Source organism: Centruroides sculpturatus, unplaced genomic scaffold, assembly GCF_000671375.1.
Source record: "Centruroides sculpturatus isolate CEXI.00-Female unplaced genomic scaffold, Cexi_2.0 scaffold330, whole genome shotgun sequence".
Classification (NCBI taxonomy): Eukaryota; Metazoa; Arthropoda; class Arachnida; order Scorpiones; family Buthidae; genus Centruroides; species Centruroides sculpturatus.
Genome location: NW_019384592.1, coordinates 461,823 through 474,568, shown reverse-complemented (window position 1 = coordinate 474,568; position 12,746 = coordinate 461,823). Strand labels below are relative to the sequence as shown.

The following is a 12,746-nucleotide window of genomic DNA, read 5'->3' as shown; positions in this document are numbered from 1 at the left end:
ATATTCTGCACGTGAAATCGCCTTATGCTTTGTCGTCTTCTTAACTTCTTAACCGCCTCGGCCATCACCCGTCGTCGTTCCTATCTATAATTGTTAAATTTAATTTTGAAGAGAATTCCTCAGATTAGATATCAATAATACATCAGTAGCTACATAACAGTCTCAATTTGTTGCCAAGGGAAATAGGCAACGTAACATATGGACAATCTGCCGAAGGGAGTGTCTACCGGAAAGATTTTCTAAGGGAAGCGCCCCTCTTTAGGTGCTAGACACGCCAAAAAAAAAAAAAAAAAAAAACCGAAAAACTCCGCGCGGCCAGTCTGTTAGTTAGGTACGAACCCACGACCACTGTTCAGTGGTTTGATCTATTTCATCACTGGTGAACCTGCGAAGGGAGGCGCTCTCATTCGAATCGGATCAGGATCTTCATAGTTTATGCCATGAAGATCCTGATCTGATTCAAACGAGAGCACTAATCATTATCACGCGTAGTCGAGTCGGATTATTACTTTCCATTCCTAATTTATGCTGGTCGATTTCCTGGCAAGTTTGATCTTCTACTTTAAAAAATGATATGGCTAGCCAGTAGTTACAATTTTGTCCGTAATAGAAGAAACTATGGCTTTCAATTCAAACTGATTTTTCAATTCAACTGTACTTAAACTTAATATTTAAAATAATCGCAATATCATTTATTAATAGTTTTAAAGATATTTAACGTAGTTTTAAATCAACTTTAATAAAAAAACGCCAAGTTTATTCAACCGACATTTTCATGCAAGTTTTAGTAACTTAAACATTTACCAAAATATCGTATTACTTAAATATTTACAAAATACGATATTTATATATAATTTTACAAAGGAAATTTTTTGGTTAATTTAAAAATACAAATGCTATCTTTTGGCTATTTCTGAAGGCATCAGTAGCCGTAAGACGGAAATTGCATAGAGATTGCATCTTGTTTTGAAGTGTTTCGAAACATATTGCTGCCAAATAAACGAAATGTTTTGATATTTTAACCGAAACGAAACTTTTAACAGGAAGGAATGAATAATTATTATTTATATAAATCATTCTCGAATATTTAAAATCTAAAAAAATAATGAGAAATCACTTCGGAACTGTTAATCCCAGACGATGTTTTGACATTTCTTGGCATTAGTTACATGTTTGTTGATTGGTTGACTCTGGATAAATTTCAACATCAACCAATCAAAAGTAACGATATATATTTGTATATATGAGTTGTGAGCATCGGATTAATGTGTTCCAGATGTGCAGAGAATTCATTTTGTGATTTTTACGTAAAGGAAATTTATAAAAATGGAAAATGTTTTGGTCAGAATTTCGAAAGATGCTACGAAACATCCGGTCCTTAGACAGATGTGCTTGGAAGTACAGGGTAATTTCCTGTTATATGTGATTTAATAATACTATAAAATTCTACACAAATATATATTTTACCTTGATAATGAATCGTGTCTAGTTTCATTATTATATTTTTATTGTAAAATTAATTGTCTACATATTATAAACAAGGGTGTTGTCATTATTGTCCTTCCAATAAGTAAACAACTTTAATAATAAATTTAGAATTTCTAAACAAAAAATATATAAAATATAAAATCATTTAAGATACTTGGAGATTTTAAATTGATTTTTTTTTTTTTTAAATAATTAACAGGTGGTCATTTTATGCAAATTCTGAATCAATATCTCACTAAATATGTACAAATAACCAACCTAAATCAGTAAGATGTGAAGGGTTTACCCCACCCAGAACTGTAGACCTCCCTTTATGAGCAAAAATTTCAAAGGAACTGTACTTGTATAATTGATCTTTTGTGAGGTATTTGCTTGCAAAGGTCAGTTTTTACTGTATACTGGTACTAATGCCTATTCTCTGTGCTGTGTTTGGTTAAGGATCACTATTGCTCACCTTGATCAATGCTCCTCAAGTAGTTGTGTGTTTTGGCGCTTACTGTTGCTCAATGTTATATAGTTTTGCCTCAGAGCCTGCATGGAGTCAAAACTATATAACATTGAGTACTCCGCTAATGGTTGAGTAAGCTACTCAAAGCCAGCATAGTTGCATGAGCTAGATGTTTAAACTTGATGGTTTTAGTGGAGTATGCGGCACAACGTCTGGTTGTATGCAGCCAGTTTCAGGGGGGCTGTATCTCCTGAAGGGTCTTGTATGGATATGGTTCCTTTGACTTTTTTGCTTCTATAGGTATGGTCTTCAGCTCTGGTAAGGTGTAAGTGTACCCTTAAATCAGACAAGTTTAATATGTGAACAGACTTAATACATTGTCACATGATGATAATCACTGAAGGTGATTGAAGATTTTTTTCATATATTAAATGTGTTGTTGGTTAATGTAGATTGTTTATTCATAAATGTAAATGCTTGGGTGGCTTCCTGTATTTTTTTGTTTTTCATCTTTAAATAGCTCTTCCATCATATTATTGCTTTAAAATTATAATTCTAGAATCAACAGACCATCTACAAGTAGACTACTAGCAGAAATGAGTTTATTCTAGATTTATACTGGTAGTTTTAAGAAAATATTTTTTTCAAATTTTAAATTTGTCATATTCTGATGAGAAAAACATTCCAAAAGTAATAATGACTGTGATTTTGAAAGTAACATTTTAGTAACAAATGAAGACATAATGATAATTTTTTTCAAAATAAAATTCCAAGTTGTAGAAAAGTATTTTTGATGTGAAGTGTTAGCATAGCCTCTTCTGTGGTTTATAGAGTTGAGTTTGTTCTCAAAATTTGATTGGTCAATGTTTGATTAAACTTTGTTAATTTACATGAGACAAGGATGTTAAAAATGTAGTAAAAATTGGGGATCCGTGATTTTGTTTTTGAAATACGAGAGATTGTGCAATTTTTTAAAATAATTTTTTGTGCCAGCAGTGACATCATTGCTGCGGTAGTGGAAAGTGATTGTCGTAGAAACAATATTATTGACTTGCTAGCACTTTGACTCAATTTTTAGTTTGTGTTTTGACAGAAAATGAATTGTCTAGTTGGAAACTTGCCATAGTTTAGATATTAAGAATAAAACACTTATACAGAGCACATTTTTTTAATCTGTACTTAGGACAGATAAAAAATATATGTTAGTTTTCTAAAAACTAATACAGTATATATTTTCATATGTTATTAGACTTTTATTATTTTTATCACTACATTTAGTTTTAATTTAAAAATGAACAAATAATTTTTGATAATTACTTTGAAATTAATTTGTATATGAATGTTTTTAAAATTGGCATGTAAAGCACCAGAACAAAAGGATAAAAAAAAATTAAAATATTCCAAAATAAATAATTTTTATCATTAAGAATGAAAATTTGTTTTAGCTAATTCAATGAGGAATGAGTATTGTTCTTTCTGTGTTGTACTATTAATATTTGCAAAAATTTATAAACCAGGAAACAAACTTAGAACAATTGTTAAAAATTTCAGATCTTATTATACAGGGTGTCCCAAAAGTTTCCATATATACAAAGGTGAAATTTAACTTTATTCACAAAAAATTAAAATATCAGCATTAAGATTTGTGTCAGTGGATTGATGGAGTAAAGCAACAGAACACATGGGTGATCTGCCAATGGAGTAACTTCTAGCAGGACTTCCTATGTGGAAAAAGAATCCTGTTTAGGTGTTAGACACATGAAGAAAACCCAGAACACTGCATGGTGGCCAGCCCATTGGTCAGGCACGAACCAACGACCAACCACCAGTGTTCAATGGTTTTATTTATTTGGCCACTGGTGGGCTTAGTTTGTATGGAGACTTTTGGGACACCCTGTATATCAAGAAATTTAAAAGTCCACCCAAAAATGATTTTAAGATATAGTATACTCTCAATTATCTGAGTGCAGATTATTTGGTATGTGGATTATCCATGCATGCTTATGTCTCAATAAAAATGTAAGTCAGGAATAAAAATACAGTAGAGCGTTGATTATCCAAAAGTCAATCATCTGAAAGAATTCCAGTCGGCAAATTTAAATTTTTGCCAGTGCTGTGGCACTACAATCTTTGGCTATGTCTTGGGCTACTCAAATATTTAACGTTTTTGATACTAAATTAACTTCTGAAGTATAATTTTTTATTGTTTTTATATTTTTCAATATATTTGTTTTGTTTGTACAAAATAAAAAAATAATTTTTAACGATACAATAGTCTTTGTTAGGCTTAACATCAACGAAAATTCAACGTGAAGTGACACTTCAACGAAGAAAAATGTCAAGATGGGATAAATTAATATATTTTTTCGTACATAATCGGTTATCCGAAACATTGATTTTCCGAACAACCCCAGTCCCCAATTGATTCGGATAATCGACGCTCTACTGTATTAGCATTGAAATAAAAGTTGTATTGGTAACCCTTGCTATTTAAAATGGCATGTTGAGTGTCAGAACTACTTCCAGAACATTAAGATATAAATGTACTTGTTAAATGACCTAACAAGTACAGTAAGTTCTTTTTTATTGAGTAAGTTGTTTGAAGAAAATATTTTTAATCTTTCCTTTCAAGAAATCATTAATAATGCAAAATTAATGATGTTTTATGATGATATTTAGCTTGCAACCTGTCATTCTCAGTTAATAAAAGAAGAGATTTGATTGTGAAGTGCTAATTGAATAAATTTTTCTGAAATTTCTATTTATGCTAAAAAAGTTTTATTCAATTTTGATTACATCTAAACCTTATTAGTTAATTAATTTAATTATTATTCTCAAAACTTATTTTATTTATAATATATAAATTATTATGTTAAATTTAATATGAAATTAAAAGCTAAATAAAAGAAAAATCAATTAGCTTTCATTTAAACAGACTTTCAAATTATCTGTGTTTCTGCATTACCTGTACCTCCATTACCTGTGATTAGTCCTGATTATTGGGAATATACTCTAGTATTAACAATTTCAAGATGAAGTATCAAGAAGGTAAGGGTAAGATTGTCCAAGCATTGCAGCTTATGACAATAGTTCTGCTTTAATAGCAAGGCATACAGGGAATAAACAAGTAGATATATTTCCTAAAACTCTCTTCAGCTATTGAAACAACTTTTTCAAAGACAAATCGTAATTGAATTCTTAATGCTCTTAAACATACTAATGATTAAAATTAAAATTCAAAAATATTTTAAAAAATAAGCGGTATATATTTAACATAGGTAATGTAATAGCATGTCTAGTATATGGTTGAATGTTTTAATTATGTCCAACATGGTTACGAAGAGGTTCATTTCCAACATGATTATTTTAAATACATTAATTTGTAATAGAACATCCTAAAAAAGTGTAAACTGATGAGGGCATGATGCTGAAATGCATATTTATTAGTAGGCTGAAAATTTGAATAAGAATTTTATTGTAAAATTAGCTAAGAATTATATTTTAATGTTAATAAAATCTAAATTCTGAAAATTGGCCTCCATGTATGATAAGCTCTTAAAAACGTTATAGCCTTAAATGATGATAGTAACAAAATAATTAATAATGTAAACAGAAGGGCTAGAAACATGCAATTTAATATTAACTATAACTTTTCTTACAAGATAGATAGTAACAAATATGCTCACTTCTTAACCAATATCCGGCGTGAAAACTCCAAACAAAGATTGGCAAACGCTTTCGATGCCCCTCCTGGGCTCTTCAGGCCAAATTTACTGTACTGGATTCTTAAATCGAATGTTTTTAAATAAGAACGTGCTCAGTTACTAGAAGTTCAAATGAGGAAGGTAATCACGTGCCTTTCCAAATTATAATTTCTTTATAAATTATATTCGTGGAGATATGTTGTGCGCATCCCATAATAATCTCGTGTATCTTATAATCACGTGCCGTTTCTAAAAATAATTTGAACTAGTAGCGATACGATTTTAACTAATCACGTGCCGTTTCTAAAAATAATTTTAACTAGTAGCGATACGATTTTAACTAATCACGTGCCGTTTCTAAAAATAATTTTAACTAGTAGCGATACGATGTGCGTATCCCCTAATAATCTCGTGTATCGTATAATAAATTACGATTCATCATCCAATAGATACTGCCACGCTGTTGAAAGATTCATTTCTTCTTTAAGATTGATGCAGGTTAATTTGCGATCTGCTCTGTATATTTCCATCGCTTCCAAGGTTCTTAGATGTTCCTGATGACGAGTGGTGTGGATGATTCGTGCCTCATTAAAAATCGGGATTATATCCGGGTTTGTTGCATATGTATAATCTATTAAATCTAGCTTTCTTGTAGCATTTTCTAGCTGCTTGACCAAATAATTATTTGCTCCCAAAAATTTTGGATGCATAAAAGAAAATTTTGCAATATAGATTTGGTGATTTTGGCATGCATACTTAAAAGGGTTGTCCACACCTCTGTAGAAGATTTAAATTTGATATCTGATTAGTAATCTGTCCCTTAAATCCCTTAAATAATACTATATTTCAATTATTTTCAAATAATTATTACATAACATTATATTCCATAAATTTACATTTAAAATATAATGACTTCATATTGAAGGATCAAATGTTTTTGAATGTTTACACTCATTATCAAGAGAATTTTTAAAAAAAATTTTGTGATAAGTCAGGATATTTGAGACACATTATCTCAGATTTTAATATTCTTTTACATAGCAATCATAACTATGTGATTGATAAGAAAATTATCTATTTATTGGTGAAGCTCAAATGGAGCAAATAATTCTGACATAATCTCTAAAATTCTAATGATTATCCAAAAGTTGTAATATTTTTCAATGTGAAAAGTGAGTTGAGTTCCAGAAAACTGAGAAAAACATTAAATTTACAAAAGTACCTGGTTTACATGAGCCAATTCAAACAAAAAAATCTTTGGGTCAAAGGATGAACTCACAAAGATCCAACTGGCAGTTAAAGCATTAAACTTTGATATGGAAAACGTTCATGATGTAAATATATTCTTCATTTGTTCCATATAGGCTAACTGATTTTTTGGTAGGTATTTTTAAGTTTATATGGTTTTTTTATTATGTTGAAAATTTTTTGTTGGATGTAAATATACAATATTTGAAATGCCATGTCATATGTTGTTTGTTTTTTTATAATTTGCTTATTGGTATTACTGAATCTGTGAAGAAAAGAGGTAGTCACCTTTAATGTACCATACTACATATATTTTTTCTAATTGGCAATTATAATTTTAAATTACAATGATACCTTGGTATACGTCTGCTTTAGAATACATCCTGTTTGGATGAAATAAATTTTGCTCGGTATACGACTTAATTCAATTATACGCATCATCTATGAACAAGTAGCACTATGGTCTATAACTTTGTTAAAATTCTTCTGATTTTAATTTGTAAGTAAAATTTTATTATTTTTATTAATCATGAATTGCAAAAAGGCAAATGAAAAGCGAAAACTAAAAAAATGACTAGAATCACATTGTTGAGAAATATGAAGGTGGCATGCATGTTTGAGATTTAACTGTTGCATACCGTATTACGAGAACGACAATGTTGACAATCGTGAAAAATAAAGACATTATAAATCTGCTAACATTGCGAAAGGGGTTAAATCAATTTCTAAACAGAGATCGAAGACATTAGATCATGTTGAGAAATTGCTTTTGTCTCGGATAACTGAAAAACAGTGTGCTGGAGACAGCATATCAGAAGCAATTATTTGTGAAAAAGCTAAAAAGATACATGCTGGTCTCATGAAAAATCAAGCAGGAACTAGCCAGGAAAGCGAGGTGTTTTAAGCCAGCCATTTTTTTTACATGAGAATGGATTAATCATTTTTACATTACTTCTTATGGGAAAGGTTGGTTTGGTATACGTCCTGTTCGGTAAGTCCAAACATCAGGTACGGATTAAGGTCATATACCGAGGTTCCACTGTGTATAAATTTTATAAATTTGATATGAATTTGCACATATGTACCTATAAGCAATATTATATCCACAACACACTGTAACTTCTAAAACTTATTCTAACATAAACCAAAAACGGTGCTTAATTCAACTTTTATATCTTTCACTAACGTTTTTGAACCTTTGGTTCTTCTTCGGGTGAAAAAATGGGCAAACCAATTTACATTCGATTGAGCTGATCTTTTTTGAAAGAATTCTGAAATGGAATATTGATGGAAGCGATTTATATACACAAAGCAGCTTAGGGTAATAATTGTATCAACAGCAAAGATGAAATATCTTTATCAGTAGAGTGGCAAACCCTGGTATATGACATATGATGAGATGAAAGTTAGGCTCACAACGGCACATGTGCAAATGATGATGACGATTGCACGAGTTTCTGATGATATTCCATTTCAGAATTCTTTCAAAAAAGATCAGCTCAATTGAATGTAAATTGGTTTGCCCGTTTTTTCACCTGAAGAAGAACCAAAGGTTCGAAAACGTTAGTGAAAGACGTAAAAGTTGAATTAAGCACCGATTTTTGGTTTATGCTGGAAGTAAGTACCTATAAGCCTTTTATGGGTGTATGTCTTAGAACAAACTATACAATAAAGTTACAAATGTTTTCGAACCGTTACAGTTCTTCTTCAGGTAATTTGAACTTCCTAACGGTATGCACTTCAATTCAAAGTTGTTATGAAATATAATCCAGAACATTATCCCGAGCAAACCAATGACGTCATACGGACTTGCGCGCTATGCATGTTGTGTGCTATCATAGAGTTTTATCCAGTAGGGCCTGCCAGGCCATTGATAGAGCAATTTCCTCCTTGTAGTTAATACAATTACATTCCTTAATGGTATTTAAGTATATATGTAGATTGCCTCAAGCCATCTGAGGTGGTCCGTTCGGTGGGTGGTGTGTATGACCTTTGCTTGAGAGAATATAGGTTTTGTATCCGGATCCGAAGAATATATGGCCAGAGCTGTGTTGGTTCTTTCATGTTGAATATCTGCTTTATGTTCTTTAATTCTGGTTTTGAGGGTGATGTGAGGATGAGTTTGGTTGATCCTATGTAGATCATGCTTCTATTACTGTACACCTATGATCAATGATAGGAATGGTGTACACGCCTGGAAGTTTGTTTCTGTCGGGGTATCCTTTCTGTTTCATAACATATCAAAAATCATAGCACACCTTCTGAAAGTTATGTGGATATTCTTTTTCTTAGCAATCCAGTGTATATGGATTTTAGTACTGGATTATATGTGATTGGGATGTTGTTAATTGGAGTATCGTTAGTTAGATGGTTACGATTTGCTTGCTGGTACTGTATTTTGTTGTTTAGTTTACGTATGAGCCCATAGTAACCATGCTGTTTGGCTATATATTCTATACGTTTCATTTCTGGATTGCTGTTTGGGAGGATGGGCTCTCTTGATTGATGCTTTGAAAGCTGCGAATTTGTATTGTGGAGGGTCACACGATCCCGCTGGTATATACAAACAATCTGAGCTTGGTTTATGATAAACTTCTGTGTGGATGGTTGTTCCCTCAATCTTAATGTTAATGTCCAGGAAGTGAGCTTCTGTAGGGTGAGCCTGGTCTATTTCTATAGTTAAGCCATAAGGATTGCCATTGATAGAATCAACTAGTGCAGGAATGTTAGGCTTATCTTTCCATAGGATTAGAATATCATCTATATACCATATATAATATGTTGTTGGAGAGATGCTTTGAGATAAATTCAGATTCCAGTTTACTTACTACCATTTCACACAGGTCTCCTGTGATCGGAAGGAGGAGTTGTGACAAAGTAAATGTGCCATTTCAAGGATGTCTTGGTGCAATGTGTTATCTTTTACAATGTTAAAGAGGGTATCCCTGATGGCGCAAAATACCGATGGGAGTTTAATAGGTGGTACAGTGATTTAAAGTCTAAGATTGTGATGAATCTAGGAGGTGTTGATAATTCTATAAGTATGGAAATCAGGTCTACTGGATTGGTGAGGGAGTATGGATATCCTTCCAGGAGGGGTGCTAGCATCCTATGAGGGACTTTCTCCAGTTTAATAATGGGTGCCTTGGCTTTATCTACAACTGGTCTTAGTTCTCAGCCCTGTTTTTGGGTTTTTGCAAAAGTGAACATTCTGGGAGTGTCTGGTGCATTGGTATTAATATTTTTCAGCTCCAGCCATTTTGCTGGCTTCGTATTGGTGAAGCATTTGACCTTCGTTTGTAAATTGGCGATGGTGTTGCTGTTAGTGATGTTGCATTGCATACGATTGATATGTTCTTCTAATAATCTGTTGTATGTGTCCCTCTTTAAGAGGACTAACAAATTGCTTTTGTCTGCTCTGACCAGTCCGTAATGACAAGTTTGTAATGACGTCATCAGTTCACTCAGGACAATGTTCCAGATTATATTTCATAACAACTTTGAATTGAAGTGCATACCATTAGGAAGTTCAAATTACCTGAAGAAGAACCGTAACAGTTCGAAAACATTTGTAACTTTATTGTATAGTTTGTTTAAGACACACACTGGTAAAAGGCTTATAGGTACATACATGCATTTTATAATACTCTGGTGTAGAAATTCTATATTTTGATATGAATTTATCAGAACTATGAAATGATTATTTATACAAGGTTTTTCATTAGTCATATGCCATAGGATATGACTAGCATTAGTCATATGCCACAGGTGATAGTAGGCAAAACATCGGCAAGTATATAATCCCAACTGCATAGTTCTAACTCACAACTAGGTATGTTGTGAAGATTGAATTTGTTCTATTTAATACATGAAGCATTACCAGATTTTTTTATTAATGTTGTCTGCATCTGCATATCTAGTATATAAAAAAAAACAAGTCATATGTAGCTGTGAGTTACAGAACGATGCAGCTGAGCCTACATTAGTTGTGAGGCGCTAACGCCTACAGTCGCCACCAGAGGGCCTCCCGTGGATGATGTGAGCGTTTCGTCAGACCACCGCGCTTATTCGACCTGCCACGAGCCAGTTCAGGTGTGTTCGACAAGAGCTCCGCTACTTACGACTAAACAAAGGATTGTAGTGCCAATCGACCATCGCCCACGTTGGTGCCTACATTTGGTGACCCGAACGTGATAACTCATCGGATTTACAAATTTCGCTTGGAGAACAGAAACATTTTACCAGGTACGTGAAAGAATGAGTGAACCCGTGGTCGGCCACGTGGCCGTCAAGCTGCCGCCATTTTGGACCGAGAGCCCAGCGCTTTGGTTCGCCCAGTTGGAGAGCCAATTTGTCCTCGCGAATATAACCCACGATAAAACGAAATATAGCCATGTAGTCGCGAGTTTATCTGAACGTATGGCTACCGAAGTTCAAGACATTTTGGCCGCTCCTCCGAATACCGACAAATACAAAACGATTAAACGGGCACTGATCGACCGCTTGTCCCAATCCGAAGCCCAACGCCTTGAAAAGCTTATACGTACCGAAGAGCTCGGCGACCGCACACCATCGCAGTTTCTTCGACGCCTAAGAACTCTCGCATGTCATACGGTTACCAAGGACCTACTCAGAAGTATTTGGTTGTCCCGTCTTCCCACCGATATACAGAAGATACTAACCATATCCGAGGGCACACTCGAATCTCTCGCTAAGATCGCCGACCGCCTTAGCGAAATGTACCCCTCGACACCGAATATCTCCGCCACGTCTACAGCCTCTGCCACGGTCGATCCCAGAATCGCCGCGCTCAAAGTGCAAATCTCCAAACTCTCAAAACAAATTTCCGAGATGTCACGACAATATGGCCATTCTCCACCTCGCCGCCGTTCCTCGAGCCGTGGAAGACTCGGTCGACGCTCCCCACCTAACACCTTCCCGAACAATATCTGCTGGTACCACGCCAAATTTGGCGCGAATGCCCGACGCTGCCGACCACCTTGTTCGATGGGAAACGAGAACGGGAGTCAGTAGAGACGGCAACTGATTCCAAAAATTTAAGCCGTCGCTTATTCATCACAGATAGTATGTCCAAAGTCGCATTCTTAATTGACACTGGGGCCGATGTCTCCATTTATCCAGCTTCACGCCTTCCAAAGCGCTGTGTAGAAGACTATCAACTCTTCGCAGCGAACGGCACAGCAATCAAGACATACGGCTATGCAACAATCACGCCAGACTTCTCTCTTCGACGAAACTTTACATGCCGATTCATTGTAGCCGACGTCACACAACCATTGATCGATGCCGATTTTTTTATCTCATTATGGACTTCTCCCAGAACTTCGCATCAAACGTCTCATCGACTCAACAACGAAACTGGTCAGCCAAGGACATATCCTCAGCGTCACTGCACCGTCAGTACGAACTATTGCCGGCAACTCTCCTTATCATCGACTACTGAGCGAGTTTCCCGAGATAACACGTCCATCTCCAACCATCGCACCCGTCCGACACTCCACCGTCCATCATATTATCACGACGCCTGGACAACCAGTGCGCTGCAAACCCCGGCGACTTGCGCCGGACAAATACATTCTGGCTAAGCGCGAGTTTGAATTCATGCTCGCTCAAGGGATCTGCCGACCGTCCACCAGCAGTTGGTCATCGCCATTACACCTCGTCCCAAAGAAGAACGACCAGTGGCGACCCTGCGGTGACTACCGTCTACTCAACGCACGAACTGTACCCGACCGTTATCCGGTTCCTCACATAGAGGACTTCGCATCCACTCTTCACGGTTGTGGGTACTTCTCAACCGTCGACCTTGTCCGTGCTTTCCACCACATCCCTATAGC

At 34.8% G+C, this 12,746-nt stretch overlaps 2 protein-coding genes across 2 annotated transcripts in view; both read left to right on the top strand.

The window, feature by feature from the left end:
- Positions 1–936: 936 nt before the first annotated feature.
- Positions 937–12,746, top strand: part of LOC111624797 (brefeldin A-inhibited guanine nucleotide-exchange protein 3-like) — a 109,218-nt gene continuing 97,408 nt past the window's right edge. The window contains exon 1 of the mRNA XM_023367748.1: positions 937–1,405. Coding sequence (XP_023223516.1) covers positions 1,327–1,405 — 79 coding nt within the window. The 5' untranslated portion in view covers positions 937–1,326. The remainder of the gene's footprint in view (positions 1,406–12,746) is intronic.
- On the top strand, positions 10,859–12,737 carry LOC111624787. Its single transcript, XM_023367733.1, has one exon. It carries the CDS (start codon positions 11,146–11,148, stop codon positions 11,920–11,922), a length of 777 nt encoding a protein of 258 aa, XP_023223501.1. The 5' UTR covers positions 10,859–11,145; the 3' UTR covers positions 11,923–12,737.